Source organism: Eubalaena glacialis, chromosome 6, assembly GCF_028564815.1.
Source record: "Eubalaena glacialis isolate mEubGla1 chromosome 6, mEubGla1.1.hap2.+ XY, whole genome shotgun sequence".
Lineage (NCBI taxonomy): Eukaryota > Metazoa > Chordata > Mammalia > Artiodactyla > Balaenidae > Eubalaena > Eubalaena glacialis.
Window position 1 is genome coordinate 67,698,355 of NC_083721.1, and position 16,634 is coordinate 67,714,988.

General features: G+C 42.6%; 1 protein-coding gene across 1 annotated transcript in view; it reads right to left on the reverse strand.

Moving 5' to 3' along the window:
• Positions 1-3,358: 3,358 nt before the first annotated feature.
• The window catches only part of HGD (homogentisate 1,2-dioxygenase), a 44,669-nt gene continuing 31,393 nt past the window's right edge, over positions 3,359-16,634 (reverse strand). Inside the window, exons 10-14 of the mRNA XM_061193146.1 lie at positions 15,829-15,953; positions 13,564-13,668; positions 11,128-11,254; positions 6,537-6,718; positions 3,359-3,671 (exon numbers count right to left, since the gene is read on the reverse strand). Coding sequence (XP_061049129.1) covers positions 3,522-3,671; positions 6,537-6,718; positions 11,128-11,254; positions 13,564-13,668; positions 15,829-15,953 — 689 coding nt within the window. The 3' untranslated portion in view covers positions 3,359-3,521. The remainder of the gene's footprint in view (positions 3,672-6,536; positions 6,719-11,127; positions 11,255-13,563; positions 13,669-15,828; positions 15,954-16,634) is intronic.

Sequence of the window (16,634 nt, forward strand, 5' to 3'; positions counted from 1 at the left end):
TTATCCACATTTTACAGCTGAGGAAATAGAGGCTCAGAAAAATTGATAACTCACTCAGGGTCACACAGCTAATAAGTGGTAGAGCCTGGATTTGAACCCAGGCAGTCTGGCTTTAGCATCTGTCCTCTTAATTATGTACGACACTGACTCACAAAAGGATACATTTTGGACATACTTCAGATTTGTCATGCAATTATATAAAGTTGATTACATTAAATTGAAGGCTAGCTGATTACTAAATGTAACAAAGAAGTTTAAATGTCAGCTCTCAGGCTCCCCCCCACCTTTTTTTCATTTTAGTAGTAAAATATCTTTCCAGAAGGACAGAACTTCCTTCAAACCCAGAAGTGATAACTCTTTCATCACTCTGGAAAACTACAACACAGAAACTGCACATTAACTATTAACTTATAGTTTACATCCGGGCATTAGGTTTCTTACCTTCCCTCTTGTCCTCCCTGCACTCTCTCTGTGCCCCATCTGGGCAATAAAGCTTGTGCTTTCTGGAGGAAGGCAGTGGCCCTCCCCACCACTGCCTTGTAGCCTGCTTCTCCTCCTGGGTAATTGCTCACTACACACCCCATCCCATCCCATCCCATCTCATTCCATGAAACATTGGGAGCTTTTTACACCTCCTTTCTGTAGACCCCAGGAAGCCCAGATTTGGACCAGTATCTAAGGTTGGAAACAGAGAATGTTTTGGATACTGATTTTAAGGTAGTTTCCAAAACAGTGGTCCTCAGCCTTGCCTGTGCATTGGAATTACCAGAGAAGTTTCAAAAAAATTCTCACTTGGATTCCATTCCCAGTATTTCTATTAGTTGATCTGAGATACACCCTGGGCACTTGGAGTTTCAGAAGCTGCCAGGAGCTCCAATGTATAGCTGAAGTTGAAAACCACTGCAGGGTTTTTCAACCTCGGCACTGTTGACATTCAGTACTGGATAATTCTTTGTCCTGTGCATTGTAGAATGTTTGCCAACTTCCCTAACCTTTACCTGATAGATGCCAGTAGCACCCTCCCCAGTTGTGACAACCAAAAAATGTCTCTAGACTTTGCCAGATGTCTTGGGCGAGGGGTACAAAATCACCCTTATTGAGAACCATTTGTCTAGAGCGATTGCCAGTAGCCCAGGCTGTGAGAGAAGTCTCCCAAAAAGAAAAAAGAGAAGGGTGGCTTCTATGGCATTCTCTCAAAAATATATAAAGATGTCAAGGGTACCTGGCAGAAAACCCTCCTGTCATTGGAGGAAGCTTAATCGGGGTGGCTTTTTTTTTTAAAAGATTTTTAAATTTCTAAGCCAAGAGATGGTGTATTTCTTGGGAAGCATAGTAGAGGAAGACATCTTCGAGAATAGGGAATTAAGGAAATGATACAGATCTTTCTAGCTGATCTGAAGCACAACAGAAGGAAACTAAATCTTTTTTAAATTAGTGTGAAGAGCCTGGCCTGGGTGAAATATTGTCTCCTGCTGATGAGTTGCTGCCAGCACTGGGGAGATAAAGTACACAGGCTTGGATGCTAAATGGATGTAAACCCAGAACGTTTCCTTAGCTCTAGGAAGGCTTTGTCACCACACTGATGATAGAGTGAACCAAAATGGGTGAGAGTCTAGGTTTGTGTATAAGAGGAGGGTTAGAATGAGCTCATTACGGAAGTGCTGGAGTTTGGGAATATTTAGTGTTTGTCTTAGTTTGGGGTTATTTGAGTAAAGAGCCCAGGAAGCACCATAGGAGAGTGGGGAGGTGAGAGGGAAGGAAGCTACTAATGGATGCTTTCTAGAAGTTGCCACCATGGGCAGTGGAGCTTAATCCTTCTGGAAGTTGAGGGGAATCACAGCTGAACACAAGCCTCAGAAGTATGGAGCAAGAGAGCTGGCGTATTTATCCACTAATTTCTGTTCCGTTGGTCGAGGGCTGCGTCCAGAGCCATCCAGTCCTCAGCACTAGCTGATTCACTTTTTTATACAGCAGAAACTAACACAACATTGCAAAGCAATTATACTCCAATAAAGATGTTAAAAAAAAAAAATCCTCAGCACTTTTGCTCTGGTTTGGGCCTCAGTCAATGTTGTGAGTGTCCTGCTGGCAACTGGAAGCAGCTGGTCAACACAGGATGGTGATTGCTAATGGGATATAGGTGAGCCAGTGGCAACCTGCTATAGGGGTCAATTTAAAAATTTTAAAGGATTAACTGCTTTACTAGTTTACAATGGTTTATGTTTAATAAAGATTTCTTAATATATTAAGGAACATTGGGAAGGCACACCAACTACTGTCACCCTCAAAGATACCTTATTGTTTGAGACCATGAAATGCCACTGCCAGAAACCCAGCAGTTGTCCCAGCCCTGTCTGCAACTCCTCTTTCCCACAGCCCTTACATCCAGCCCACTAACAAGTTCTTTCAGATCTACTCCAAAGCTTTCAGGGATTTATCCACTCTCTCCCTGCTGCCACCTCATTAGTCCAGGACAATGGTGTCTTTTGCCTGGACTATTGCAATGGCCTGCTCCTGGGCTCCCCACATCCACTCTTCTTTCAGTTCCTTGAACCCACAAGGCTTTTTCTTGGAATGCTCCTTTTCCCCATCCCACCCCAGCCCAGCCCTACTCTTCCAATGACTTGCTCCTTCCTATCCTTCAGGTCTGGCTAAATGTCACTTTTTCATTGAAGACCTTCCTCTCTAAAGAAAGATCTCCCCATCCCACCTGTCATTCCCATCTCAGTTCCTATTTGTTTTCTTCTTTGCCTGTTTCACAATTTGTAATTATATTGTTTGTGTATTTTGTCTCCCTGTCTAGAATGTAAACTCTGTAAGGGCCAGGACCATGTCTATCTCCTTGACGACCATACCCTTGTAGGACTGACAGATTTAGCAAATAAAAATACAGGCATATCAGTTAAATTTGAATTTCAGATAAACTACGAATAATTTTTTAGTATAAGTATATCCAAATAATGCACAGGACATACTTATACTAAAAATTATTTGTGATTTATCTGAAATTCAAATGTAACTGGGCATGTTGTATTTTATCTGGCAACCCTAGTTCCTAGGCCCTGACACATAGCTGACTCTCATTACACATTGTTAAATAAAAATTTGGTAGCAGCAAAATTTGGCAACAAAGTGGGGGAAATGTGTTAAAACTACAGAACTAAAGTAGTGAGAAATACTGCTTCCCATTCCTTTCCGTTCTGTTGCCTGTCTTCTCACTCCAGGAGAACCTGATCTCCTGGTCCAATCTCATGGACTTCCATTCCCGGGCACCACAGGTCTGCCTCATCAAGGCCTGATTATGACCAATTGCCACTTTCACAGAACACCAGCAAGTATTTATTGAGTAATTAAGCTGACAGAACTTTCCAAATACATCTCTATAAATGTTTGAGTTCCTTGACTGTGAAAAAGTAAGTTCTCAATTTAACCAACCTCCTCCCCCAATACTGCCAAAGAGCATGAGATTCTAAAGGAAATCACACAAATCCGTTCTCAATTATGGTAGCAATGCTCCAGTCTCAATTAGTTCCTGCAGGGTGCCTGGAATTGGGGGTGAAGTGGCTCTTGAGAGGTTCCCAGCACTTGTAGTAGTTCTCATCCAAACAATTAGAGGTCTTCAGCCCCCACTTGGTGACGGCCATACTTAGAGAAGACTCAAACATAAATGCCTGTAGGGAATGAGGATGGAGACAAGAAAGAAGAAGTGAGGTGGATAATAAAACACATTTGATTAGATGTCAAGAGAGACGATATGAGTAGGTAGAATCTTTGAATAATAAATCATGTGTGCTAGCACGGTGAAGAGAAAAACTCAAGCCTTGGGTTCTGGCTCTGGCCCTACTACTTATAAGTGGGTAGTAGCTTGTGCAAGATCCTTAACTTCTCTGACACTCAAGTTTCATTCTGTAAAATGGAACTGGACACGTTCCATTGTCCTTGTAGCATCATCGAGCTAAATTTGCTTGATCCAAGGGCAGAGGTGGGAGAGTCCTAGGAATATTCTTCTCAGGGGCCATTACTGTGGCTATGTCCATGTGAGGGAGAACATACTTCCCATTTTGCAGATGAGGAAACTAAGGTTCAGAGCTGGGAAATGACTGTCTAAGGTGATAGTAGTAAGAAATCATAGAGCTGGGATTTGAACCTTTCTTTTGCAGGACTCTGACCAAGAGATAAGCTGGGAAAAGGAAAAGAAGGAAAAGAGAGAGTGAGGAGGAGGAGATGGGAAGAAGGGAGAAGGAACAGCTGTAGCACTTTTAAAAGCCCTGTCCCAGAAGTTTCTGAATGGTGGATGTCTTGCTATGTTCAGGCAGGTTTCATCTGCAACAGAAAGAATACGCAAGTGCCCTGTGCATCCTAGACATTCCAGCTTCACCTATTGCTGATTTTCCGACTCACTATGGCTTAAAAAAAAAAAGAAAACCCTACAATTCTTATGTGCTCATGTTACTGGAAATTGAAAAAATATACATGGACAAAAGGAAGATAAAAATTCTCTTTGTGCCACAACTCAGAGAACCCATGTTAATGTCTGGTGTCTAATATATATTAACTTCTTTTTGCCTAAAACAATGGAGAGGGACTTCCCTGGTGGTCCAGTGGGTACGACTCTGTGCTCCCAATGCAGGGGGCCTGGGTTTGATCCCTGGTTGGGGAACTAGATCCCGCATGCATGCCACAGCTAAGAGAGTGCATGCTGCTACTAAGAAGTGCGCATGCCGCAACTAAAGATCCCACATGCTGCTATGAAGATCCCATGTGCCGCAATTAAGACCAGGAGCAGCCAAAATAAATAAATAAATAAACAAACAAATAAATAAATAAATACATATTAAAAAAATAAAACAATGGAGTTGATTGTCTCTGCCTGACTTCACGTGACAGGCTTGATATGAGGACCAGATGAGATCATATGGAGGTGTTGTGGATGTTATAAAGCACTATTCAGATATAAAGGTCATTATTAAGGCCATAATTATTGTTGTCTCTTTGCTGACTACTTCTTAGGAGCCTTGCTGTCTGACTGGAGTAACAAAACTCCATCCCAGCTGAGCTATGAAGACAGTATTATAAAATTAATTTATTCCAAAGTGGTATAAGGATAAGGCATATGGATGAGCCTGGATCCAAATTATGTAATGGGAAATGGTGAGGGAGACCCAGTTAGGTCTAGTAAAGTGTTGGACCCTCCTTTGCTAGGTAGTCTGGGCCCCCCTCCATAGGAGAGCTCCTTCTCACTAGAGCTCCAAGCCCTAGACATTCCCCAAAGTCTCGCTCCTCATAGAAACAGCCCTGTCCTGTGCCTCACTGTTGGCAAAACACTGCTCCCTGGTAACACTATCCAAAGCCAAGTTGGGCACTGAAGGTTACTAAGTGGTAACTCTGGGGTAGCCTGTGAACTTCCAGGAACTTTCAGAGGTAATAGCTTAAGATTATCAATATTTCATAGAGCTCTCGCACAGAGATGAAGGGGTTCTACAGAAACTCTGCAGAGGCCCTTGCGAGGGGAAATGGAGCCGAGGTCCAGCAGATGGGACTCGCACCCTGCCCCTGCAGATCAGCTCCATCAACTATGGTCCTCAAGTTGGAACTGAAAGTAAACTGCGTTGGGCAGAGGGACAGATAAGCTCTCTGATTAGGTAGTTTGCAAGCTGGGCATGGAGTCAGGCAGGTCTGTGCTATCGATTTTAAAGTCAGGTGGCACTGAAGGCATTTGTTTAAAACTTTAAAGCAAATTTACATATGATTTAGCATAAAATTACTCCTTGTGGTCCATAAACTAGAATGCAAAATAAAATGAAATCAAGTACTGCAGCCAACTGCAATTGTGTTCAGCCTCAGTGTTTACAGCGTGACACAGGAGGAATACAAAACAGGTTTTAAATCCCATCAGCTTCATCCCATGCCAAAGGAGAGCAAAAGAAAATGAGAAAACAGCTGAGAACTGCTGCTCACAATCTCTGACTATAGTCAGGCAAAGGTTTCCTTGACCCTCCTGGGCTTGAGAAACTAGCTAAAGGTGACATCCTATATCCCCTGTTCCTGTGGCCCTAGAAGATTACTTCAAAAAGCAGGAGATGACTCTGAGACAGAGCATATATACAGAGGGCTGCATACAGATAAGGGAAGACTCCTCATATAGTATTAAAAATATCCCCCCTTATATTTGAACAGTGCTGTACAGTCAGCAGGGTTAAATCACAGCCACTGGCTGGGTTGGATGCCCTACCTATTCTACAGATGGAGAAAATGAAGCACAGAGAAGTTAAGTGACTTACTCAATGTCACACAGGAACCAAGAGCTAGAATTTGAACCCAGGTCTGACTCCAAGTACAATACAAACTCTTTTTACCCTACCATATCAGGAGTCTAGTATATACACTGGGGTGTGTGCATACACACATGGGAACATACACATAGACACACACTCTCCTCTCCTGACTCCTTCTTTGTGACTTTGGGAAAATAAAAAATAGCCTCTCAAGGCTGGGGACCCCAGAGGCCACCAGAGCCTCACATCTAACTTGCTTACCATGGTGCCATCAGCAATCCTCTCAGGTGCCAGCTTGGCTTTACTGGCCTTCTCAAAGCAGTCGGCATCAGGCCCATGGGGCGTCATTGGGCTGTGCAGGCTGCCTCCCCCTGGCAGGAACCCACCTTGCTTTGCCTCATAGTGACCTTTGATGAGTCCCATGAATTCACTCATGCAGTTCCCTGGGAAGGTTGAAACAGTATTATTTTTATTATCCCAAGCAAGGCCCGAAAACACCAAGACCTCTCAAACATTATTTCCACAGAATGTCAAGAAGATAGGAGAATCTGATAAATTTCATAGAAATAATAAAGAATATAGATAGACAGGAAAACAACTGCAAAACATTCATTAGTGTAGAATTCTTGGTAGGCAAAGCTCTACTCCATGGCCGTGTGGATTATCAGAGGTCTTAAGTTCCACTGCCTGGATGAAATTATGCTAGATCTAAAGAAAATCAGGGCCCAGACAAGAATTTTAATAATAAGTAACATGCAAATCATAATAAAGAAGGGATGTACTCCATCATTTAGGCTTACAAGCCCCATATAAAAATTATCCTCTTTCTCAGATCTGAATCCTTTCCCAAATAGCCTCACAGTCATACAGGGTATCACCATATTTCTGGTTACCAAATTAGAAAATTGAAGTGGTGTGTGTGTGTGTGTGTGTGTGTGTGTGTTGATGGAAATGTGATGTAATGGAAAGAGCCCTGGACTTGGAGGCCATTATCAAATAATAATCTGTGTGAAAAAATCTTATTATCTATAAAAACTAATCCGTAAATACTATATATTCTAACAAATATCTTCTATATCTGAATCTAATATCATCTTATTCTTTCATTCTCCAAAATGCTTCTTAGATTCATTCTTTTTCCATTGACATTCTCTTCATAGAGTCTGAAAATCTTAATATTGGAAGGGACCCCTACTTCTGCTCAAAACAGAAATATTCTGTATATCATTCCTGACAGATTACCTTCTGGACTCTGCCTGCACGCCTCCTGTGAATGGAAGCGCTCTACTCAACAAAGGAACCTATCATATTACTGAAGACTCTGGGTGTTAGAAAGTTCTCCCAAGTTAAATGGAAATTTTCTTTCATATAAGTTAAGTATACTGGTCCCAGTTGTGCCTCCAGAATCAACAAAATTTGACAAAAATCACCATGTTCCCACTTTTTCAATCTTATGTTTCTGTTGAAACAAAGCTCTTTATCTAGAGCAAGAATTAAAGAAATATAACACCTGGGTGAATATCTACCCATCCATCCATCCATCCATTCATCTGTCCATTCCCTACCCTATCCATCTGCCTATCCGTCCATCCAGCATATACAGACACTGTGCTAAGTACTGTGATAGAAATGAGTAAGAAACAGCCTCTTTAAAGTTCTTCATAGTCATAGTCGTCTGTCCCATGAGAGTGCTGAGAGTGCAAATCTTGGGCAGAGAAGAGAGATATGGCATTGGCAACCCTTGCAAAGCCAAACATTTGACATGATGAATGCTCCACCCCCTTCCTTACATGTGAATATAGCCAAGTGCCAAAATACTTGAGGAACTGCCTAAGCAACCATACCCATTTTGCCCAGAAAACAAAATGCTGCTGCAGGCCCCTGCAGAAAAGGTAAGACCCAGATCATAGCTCTACTTGTTTCTCCATGAAGCAGAAATAGAGGAAAAGAAGCAACTGTAAGCATAAAGTATCTATATTTTAAAAGTAGTTCTGTTCATGACTTAAATATGCTGTCACACTCCTTGATCTAGTATGTATCCTCAGGGTCACCTTCATGGCTTAATTTTGAGAAGAGAGCAAGACAGAATTCAGCTTTGGTCTGAATATGAATTTAGGTAGCAATGATTTGGTGATGACATTTCTACATCATTTTCTGTATTTCAAAGGACACTGGGAAGGTAGACCTTGCCTTTTTGATTAATGCTGAATCCAGTCGACTAAGGTGCATTAAGATGACTGGAGGCGGGCTTCCCTGGTGGCACAGTGGTTAAGAATCCACCTGCCAACACAGAGCACATGGGTTTGAGCCCTGGTCCAGGAAGATCCCACATGCCATGGAGCAACTAAGCCCGTGCGCCACAACTATTGAGCCTGCTCTCTAGAGCCCGCGAGCCACAACTACTGAAGCCCGTGCACCTAGAGCCCATGGTCTGCAACAAGAGAAGCCACCACAATGAGAAGCCCGTGCACCACAAGGAAATGTAGCCCCCGCTCACCGCAACTAGAGAAAGCCTGCGTGCAGCAACGAAGACCCAATGCAGCCAAAAATAAATAAATAAATAAATAAATAAATAAATAAATAAATTTATTTAAAAAAAAAAAAGATGACTGCAGGCAATATTTCTACAGAAATCATTCTCCACTTCTGTAAAGTCACATCAAAGTGGCAAAGATTTTGATTACTGCTAAAGCATTATTTTTAATATCTCTGGTAAAAATAATTTCTAACTCAGGGTTCTGGGGTTTTTCCAACTAACTCAGGGCAACCATACCTCTCTGAGATTTATCTATCCTGGGCCAAATTTATTTGAGAGTCTTTAAAAAAAATTAGAAGAGGCATTTCACGAGGCCATTTGTTTCAGGCAGTCTGAATTACAAACTAAAATCAAGCAGTGAGAACTGTAGCACAGGAGCGAACCTGGGTGGGGAGACTAGCCCCAGGCCAGCATTTCTCAACATGTGGTCTGTAGACCTCCTGCATCAGAATCCCCTGACTTGCTAGTTCAAAACGCAGATTCTGAGGTTCCACCTCAACACCAACTAATTAAACTCTCTGAGAGTGGACCCAGGGGAATATTTTTTTTAAAAAAGTCATTCTAAGTGGTTTTTATATCCCCTAATGCTCTTAAAGTGTGGTTCCTGGAACAGCTGCATCAGCATCAGGAGGGAACTTGGTACAAATGCAAATTCTCAGGTCCTACCCTGGACGTTCTGAAGCAGAAATTCTGAGGGTGGGACCCAGGAATCTGCGTTTTAACAAGCCCTCCAGGTGACACTGACACATGCTAAAATTTGAAAACCACTACCTCAGGCACAAAGAGCAGCCTCCATTTAAGAACTATGTGAAATAGTGAAGTATCAAGGATTAGTATGTGAGGTACAGGCTATAATCCAGAGCAATTCTCTTGCCTTGACAACAGGCCCTCTAGGGGACTAATTTCCAGGAGAAGAACAGTTGGGACCTGTGATGGGCTTGATATTCTTCAGAAAGGACATAGTTTGTTACATCTCTATTCACAAAGTATCTGGTGTCCTTGATGTGTTAACCAATTGCATCCTTTTCAGGTGATATCACCTGAAAAAGGTGATGCTGACATTTGACCATGAAGTGACCTTCTTCCATTCTGAGGGCCCTTGTTCTCCACCCTCTGCAAATACCTAAATTGCTCATTTAGTCACTGTTGTGTCCTGTTGAAGTGCTGGCACCTGGGTACATACAGAGACAAGCCTCAGAGACAGAAAGCCCTGAGGTTAACTAAAGAAAGGGGTTTGTTTTTCAGAATTTTCCAGCTGACATGCAACTCAGAGTCTTTCCAGAACTCTATGTACAAAAATGCAATCTCCAGGAAGTAGAATTGTGCGTTGACATTTAGGTTGGGTTTATAGCTAGCTACCGCACAATTAAAAGTGCCAGCTTCATTAAGTACAGCCATGAGGTACCTTATTCATTCTTGGTGATGCATTCACTTATTAAATAAATATTTATTAGATGCATATCATGCACTGGGCACTGTGCTAGGCATATCCGTTAGAGCCCATGACTGTCTGGTCCGGCATCAGACTGCCTTCATTAAATCCTGACTCCACCACTTAACTAGCTGTGAGGCCTTAAGCAAGTTACTTAATCCTTCACAGCTCAGTTTCATCTCTGAAAAAAAAAAAAAAGCGGCGGGGGTGGAGGCAGATAATGATACTACCTACCTTTCACAACTGTTATGAGGATTGAATGGGTTAATACTTTTAAAGAAACTTAGAGCCACAGGAAATTGTCAATAAGTGTTCGCAGTAAGTAAAAACAGTATCAATAAAATGAAAAAAATCATAGATTTGGTAAGTTCTGTTCTAGACAACAACTGCTTTGCAGAAACTGCTTCCAGAATAGGATCCATCTCCTAGTGTGGACTGCAATCTGCTTTACCCCTCCAATTATTATTGGAGAAGGCACATTTTATTGGCTCTTGAACCAGACTGAGATAATGAACTTCTCAAAAACAGCAAACTAACCAACAACATCTCACGGTTCCTCCTCCCTTTACACCTAAAATGTAAAGAAACATCTTGCTTCATCCTTTACCAGCCTTTGTGCCATTCTTCAGGGCCAGAGGAACTGGGCTCTAGGCATTACACAGTTGTTTCCTTCTCAGAGTCAACACACCACTGCCATCCTCACACAAGTTGTGGCGTTTAAGTAGCTAAAATTCTGGGGGAGCAGCCCTGGGCCTGGGGAGGCAGGCTCTGAACTCCAGCCAGGGCAGGGCGTCCAAAAACACCTCTGGCAGCGTTCCCCATGGGTAATGCTCACCACTCCGCCGTCTCTTTGGTTTTCAAATGTAACTTGGCAAAAGACTTACTGTGGTAATAAGGAGGCCTGAAGGTCTTATCAGCAACTCCCCATCGCGGTGGGAAGATGACAAAATCAGCGATGGCCACTCCGGGGCGGACAGACTTGGCAGTCAATACCGTGAAAATGGATGGGTCCTGTGAAAGAAAGGACAAGGAAAGCCTGAAGACACGAGGAAAGGGAGGTGACTGGACAATGACACACGTCACCCACGCATGAAGGGGTTTTTGAGTGAAACTGTGATTTCTGATCAAACCACAGGCCAGGCTAAGAAGTCTGGGCTTGTCATCGAGGTGTAGTAATCACTCATCTGACCTTCCCCTCTTGCTGTGCTTGAAGCAAAATGAATTAACACCAGCTAAGAAGATTCTGAGCAGATTTTTCACCCTGCTGAGCCCTCATTTCTTGTAAGTACTACCCTGTGGGTCTGACAACAAGCAGTGCATGCCCCCCAACCTCAGGTCAGAGTGACCAGAGCTGGGATGTGCTGCAGGGAGCTCTTGGCAGAAGGGGTGCTCAGAGTAAGGTGGAAATAGAAATAAAATAATATCCAAGGGTTGGTATAGATGTAGGATGTGCATCCCTTTGGAGGAATCACAGAGATTCCAGATGGTATCCTCATTGCTTTCTTACCCTTGTTTGACTCTCAGGTCTAAAATGCATCACTAGTCTGGGTGGTGGTAGTGTAGAGGGGAATAGGTGGGGGGACAATATTATGATTTATCAAGAACTTTAAAATCTTTCAGTGGAAAGACTGAGATTCAACTTAATGGCAATCAATGATCACGTTTGCTTTCAGATGCCACATGAGGGTCTGGGATTCAAAGATGATTGAGCACTACTCCTTGCCCTTTAGCATCATTAGTGGTAGTGGTGGGTGTGTGTGAGGTGGACTGAAGGAGTAATAAAACAAGTGCATGAATAATGAATCACAGCAAGGTGCCAAGGGCAATCTAGCTTTACAAATAAGAGAGCCAAGGGGGTACAGAGTGCCTATCTCTACTGAGAGGATCAGGGAAGGCTTCAAAGAGGAGGTGACATTTGAGGGAGGACCTGAAGAATGAAAGGAGAAAGAAAGAAAAAGAGAGGGAAGGAGGAAGGAAGGAAGGAAAGAAGGTAGGAAGGGAAGGAAAGGAAGGAAAAGGCAAAAAGGCATTTTAAGCACAGAAAACAGGAAAGATCAAAATGCACAGAGATTTTGTTAAGAGGCAAGAAAGCTAAAGCCCAGAGTGCACTGCCAAAAGGGAGAGGGGCAAGAGGTGGTACTGGGAAATGAGCCCAGGGCCAGATGGCGAAGACCATCAGATACCATGCTTCAGAGCTCAGACTTAATCCTAAACCACAGGGAGCCTGCAAAGGTTTTCTAATGCTGTGATAGAATGATCAGGTCTGAATTTTGAGAAAACAACTATAGCAGCAGTACAGAGGAGATTGGGCATGTGTAAATGCAAGTCAAAAAACGCTTTATGCTGTGAAAATGAACACTTCTTCATCTGTCATGAGAAATGATCTGAAACTGTTAAAGAAAAGGTAGCGAAGCTCAAATAAAGCTCTATCAGTGCCTCAGGATCCTTTTTCTTGCTGCTTTGGGCATGATGCCTCATTTTCTTTTCCCTTTTGATTTTATTAAGTGTGGCTGCTCTTCAGAAGGGTAGTCTTGGGCCCCTAGAGGTAAGCTGAACTGGCTCAGAGTAATCTTTCTGTCTCTGGTTCTCTGGCTTCTCCTCTAATTACCCCTCCAGCTTGTGGGTTAAGTTAATCTATTATGCAAAGTGAACTTTCCCCCAGGATCTCAGAAGTAGCACTTTATCAAGAATGTGGGGCCTTGGGGGCCTGCACTGTGGGCTGGGGACCTATTTGTAGTCCTGTGATTGACTGAAAAATATGACCGAGTTCATAATCTAGAATTTCTTTGGTTTAAATTCAAGCACGGAACATTATGAGTAACTTTAGAAGAGGGCTGTCTGTTCCATCATGGCTAAAAAGAGCCGGGCGTGGAGGCACTGGAGTGGGCAGCCAGAGCAAGCAGACTCTTGGTATTTATGAGCAGGACAGAGAACTTTCCAAATCCAGAAATGTTCCTTCCTCACCACTCCATCGCTAACATTAGCACTGGTTTTCTTTTGGGGATATATTTTCCAGGAAGAAACCAAGTTTTTAGCCATGTAGGAGAGTTCCTGTGAATACTCTGCGGAGAACTGAGCTGTATTGCAGGGTGAGTGCTGAGCGTCTAGCCTGGATCGCCCTCTAGCTATGTTATTTACTCCTTCACTGAAGCCTTGCAGCAGATGATTCAAATTCCTGTCAGCACAATGACAAATGACTAAATCTCGGCTTCCAAGGGTGACACTGGTAGTGTTAAATCTGTGAATGTCAGGGGTCTACTGTGGACCCCTCCCACCTACGGGTGTCCTCTCCCCGGGGCCCCTCCATGGGCCAGACTTACTGCGTGGTCAAAGGCCACTGAGTTGATGACCATGAAGTTCTCCAAGTTGTACTTGTAGGGCGTGTAATTCCCATGCCAGGCCACAACATTGAACGGGGAGACATCCTGATTAACAACAACAAAAAAAAGGCAGGAAAGGGTGATTTTAGCACGTAATGTTTTTGTAGCTATGATTCCTCGGTTTGTACTTGGCATTACTGTCTCTTTTTTGATTTGATTCTGTTCTCATCATTTAATAATACCATCTTTGGGGAAAAATATCACCCTGAATCATCTTGTGGTTGCTTCACATTCTCTCAAACCGTCCTCACTACGCCGCTAACCCTAGTCTTCCAGTTCATAAGCTGCAGCTGCTTCTGATCACATGCGCAGCACAAGCACAGCCATGCTCCAAGCAGTGCCTTTTCAACAGTTTTAACACAATTGTGAGAATCTGTGGATGCCAGCAATTCTTTGACAATCTGGGCCACCGTCTGGGTTTCCCAGTGCTGAGGGCAGGCACTTGGCTGTGACTGCTCTGCAGCTAACTGCTGCCCAGAGGAGATTCTGGTATATTCAGTGCCTGGGTTGGTGAGTGCAGGAAGGCTAGAAGGTCTCTAAGAGTTCCAGCCCCAGGGACTTGAGATTTCAGAGCGATCCTAAGGTGATGCTTCTTGGGTCTGCCCTGGGGTAAGAGAGGATCAGTGTTGTTATAGGAAGGTAGTTAGGCTAGGGAGTCCAGGTGATACAGTCCATGTAGGTCAGCCTCCCAGGGCACAGATCACGGCAGAGATGGGAGAATGGATCAGTGGGAGCTCACACAGAGAATAACCTGCACAGAGTCCATTTGGAAAGTGGAAACCCATGGAGCTGCTGGCTACCTCTAGAATGGTGATCCTCTATCAAATGTATGTCAAATATAATACAGGGAACAGTCATTTAAAAATGAATGTGAATGGCACAATTTCATTCCTTTTTATGGCTGAGTAGTATTCCATTGTATATATGTACCACATCTTCTTTATCGCCATTTGCAGAGACGTGGATGGACCTAGAGACTATCATACAGAGTGAAGTAAGTCAGAAAGAGGAAAACAAATATCGTATATTAACACATATATGTGGAATTTAGAACAATGGTACAGATGAACCTATTTGCAAAGCAGAAATAGAGACACAGAGGTAGAGAACAAACATATGGACACCAAGGGGTGGGGGGTGGGATGGACTGGGAGATTGGGATTGACGTATGTACACTACTATGTACGAAGTAGATGGCTGGTGAGTGCCTACTGTATAGCACAGGAAAAAAAAAATGAATGTGATTTCCACACTGCATCCCCAGAGGTCATCATTTTTGCCAGGCTGGAGTAGTAGCTCAGCACCTGCATTTTAAACAAGCTATCCTGAGAATTTCTGATACAAATGGTCTCTGAACCACATTTTAAGAAATCCTGATCCAGAGAATATAAGGGTGACTATGTGTCAATGAGGGTGACAATGAACCCTCAAGAGTTAATTTTAAATGCCAAACTAGTTGGCCTCTGCTGGTTAGCATACCTTCTAGATGCTGTCCAAAGAAAATAACATGCCCTAGCAAAATATAAGCAATAAGTTAAATGGGCAAAAATAAAGCAAATGAATAATGGTAAACAGAAGAGATATTCGGATTATTTTTACTGTATGGTTACTTTATTCTACTATATTATATATCCAGTATATGAAGTAATAATGTATTATATTATAGATTATATATTATTTTTATTATTATCTATGCCTTTGCTTATCTCCTGAGTTTACCAGGCTGGTGCTATAAACGAAGTCAAACTAACTGAGTTCTGCTTGTTTTCTATCAATCATTGCTTGTATTTGAAAATATGGTGACCATTGTTGAATATAAGTCTTAGACGAACTGCTATTAACTCATTTCCCTTTTCAGAACACATTGCCCTGCCTGTATATTATGTTTCCCCCACCATTTATAGAGACCTAGATATTGCGGGGTTTTTATTGCTTGATAAATAGAAAGAGGATGCATGCCCTTTGGAGTCAGAAAGATATGGGTTTGAATGCTGATCCTGTCATTTACTGTGACATTTGGTAAGTTATCACCACCTGGCCTGTTTTCATGACTACAAATAAGGCAAGTAGCACCTTATTTGTAGTATCTTAGTGATGTGGTAAAGATGAAATAATATATGTAAATACTTAATACTAGCCTTGGCAATCAGAAGGTGCTTAATAACTATTCATTCCTTCCCCTGCCTACAAACCCGCTTACTTTACCTGTTTGGCAGCAAACAGCTTGCCCTGGTATTTATTAATCACAGTGTAACCACCTGGCACTTGGTGATCTTCATACCAGGCAACAGGTATCAAGAAATCACGAGGATTGGCCAAGCCATTGGCTCCTAGAACAAATGACCCAAAAGTCTTTTAGACACTTCTGAAATCACATAGGAAGGATGCCCACTGTTGCACAAAGAGAAAGGGCTTTCTTCCACGTCAAAAGCTACTCCACAATTTGCTTTCATTGTTCAAAGGCTCATTGGAATCCCAGTCTGGTGACTTTTAAGGAGGACCCAAGGAATTTGGTCAGTAAAAAATCATGAAAATATCATCATCATCATCACCAGCATTATGTCCTAAAGTTGTAGAGTGAATATGGTTTATAAACATTTTACATGCATTATCTCATCACTACAGGGGAGGGAAGGGGAAGAGAGGAAGAAACTAGAAAAGAGGAAAGGGAAGATATGATAGAATACTAGATCTTTTTTTCCAAGAAAACTCTGATGACTCTAGAACTCATCTACAGTCCTTGAGAAAGAAAAGGTTACATACTGTAGCCCCAGGCGTGCCTCTGCTCCTCAGACAGAACTCAGAATCAACCCAAGCCTGAAAAACTGCTCTGCAGCTTGACAATCTGTCTGCCACTGAGGGAGACAGTATTTGGGACTTGCCTGCTTACCTTTGCTTTGTGAATGTTCCCTCCAGAGAGAAAAAAATAAATCAAAAGACCAAAAATGAAAAACGTAAGTGCAAAAACATAATTTAACTCCAAAAGGAGAGACCTGGGGAGTGTTTTATCA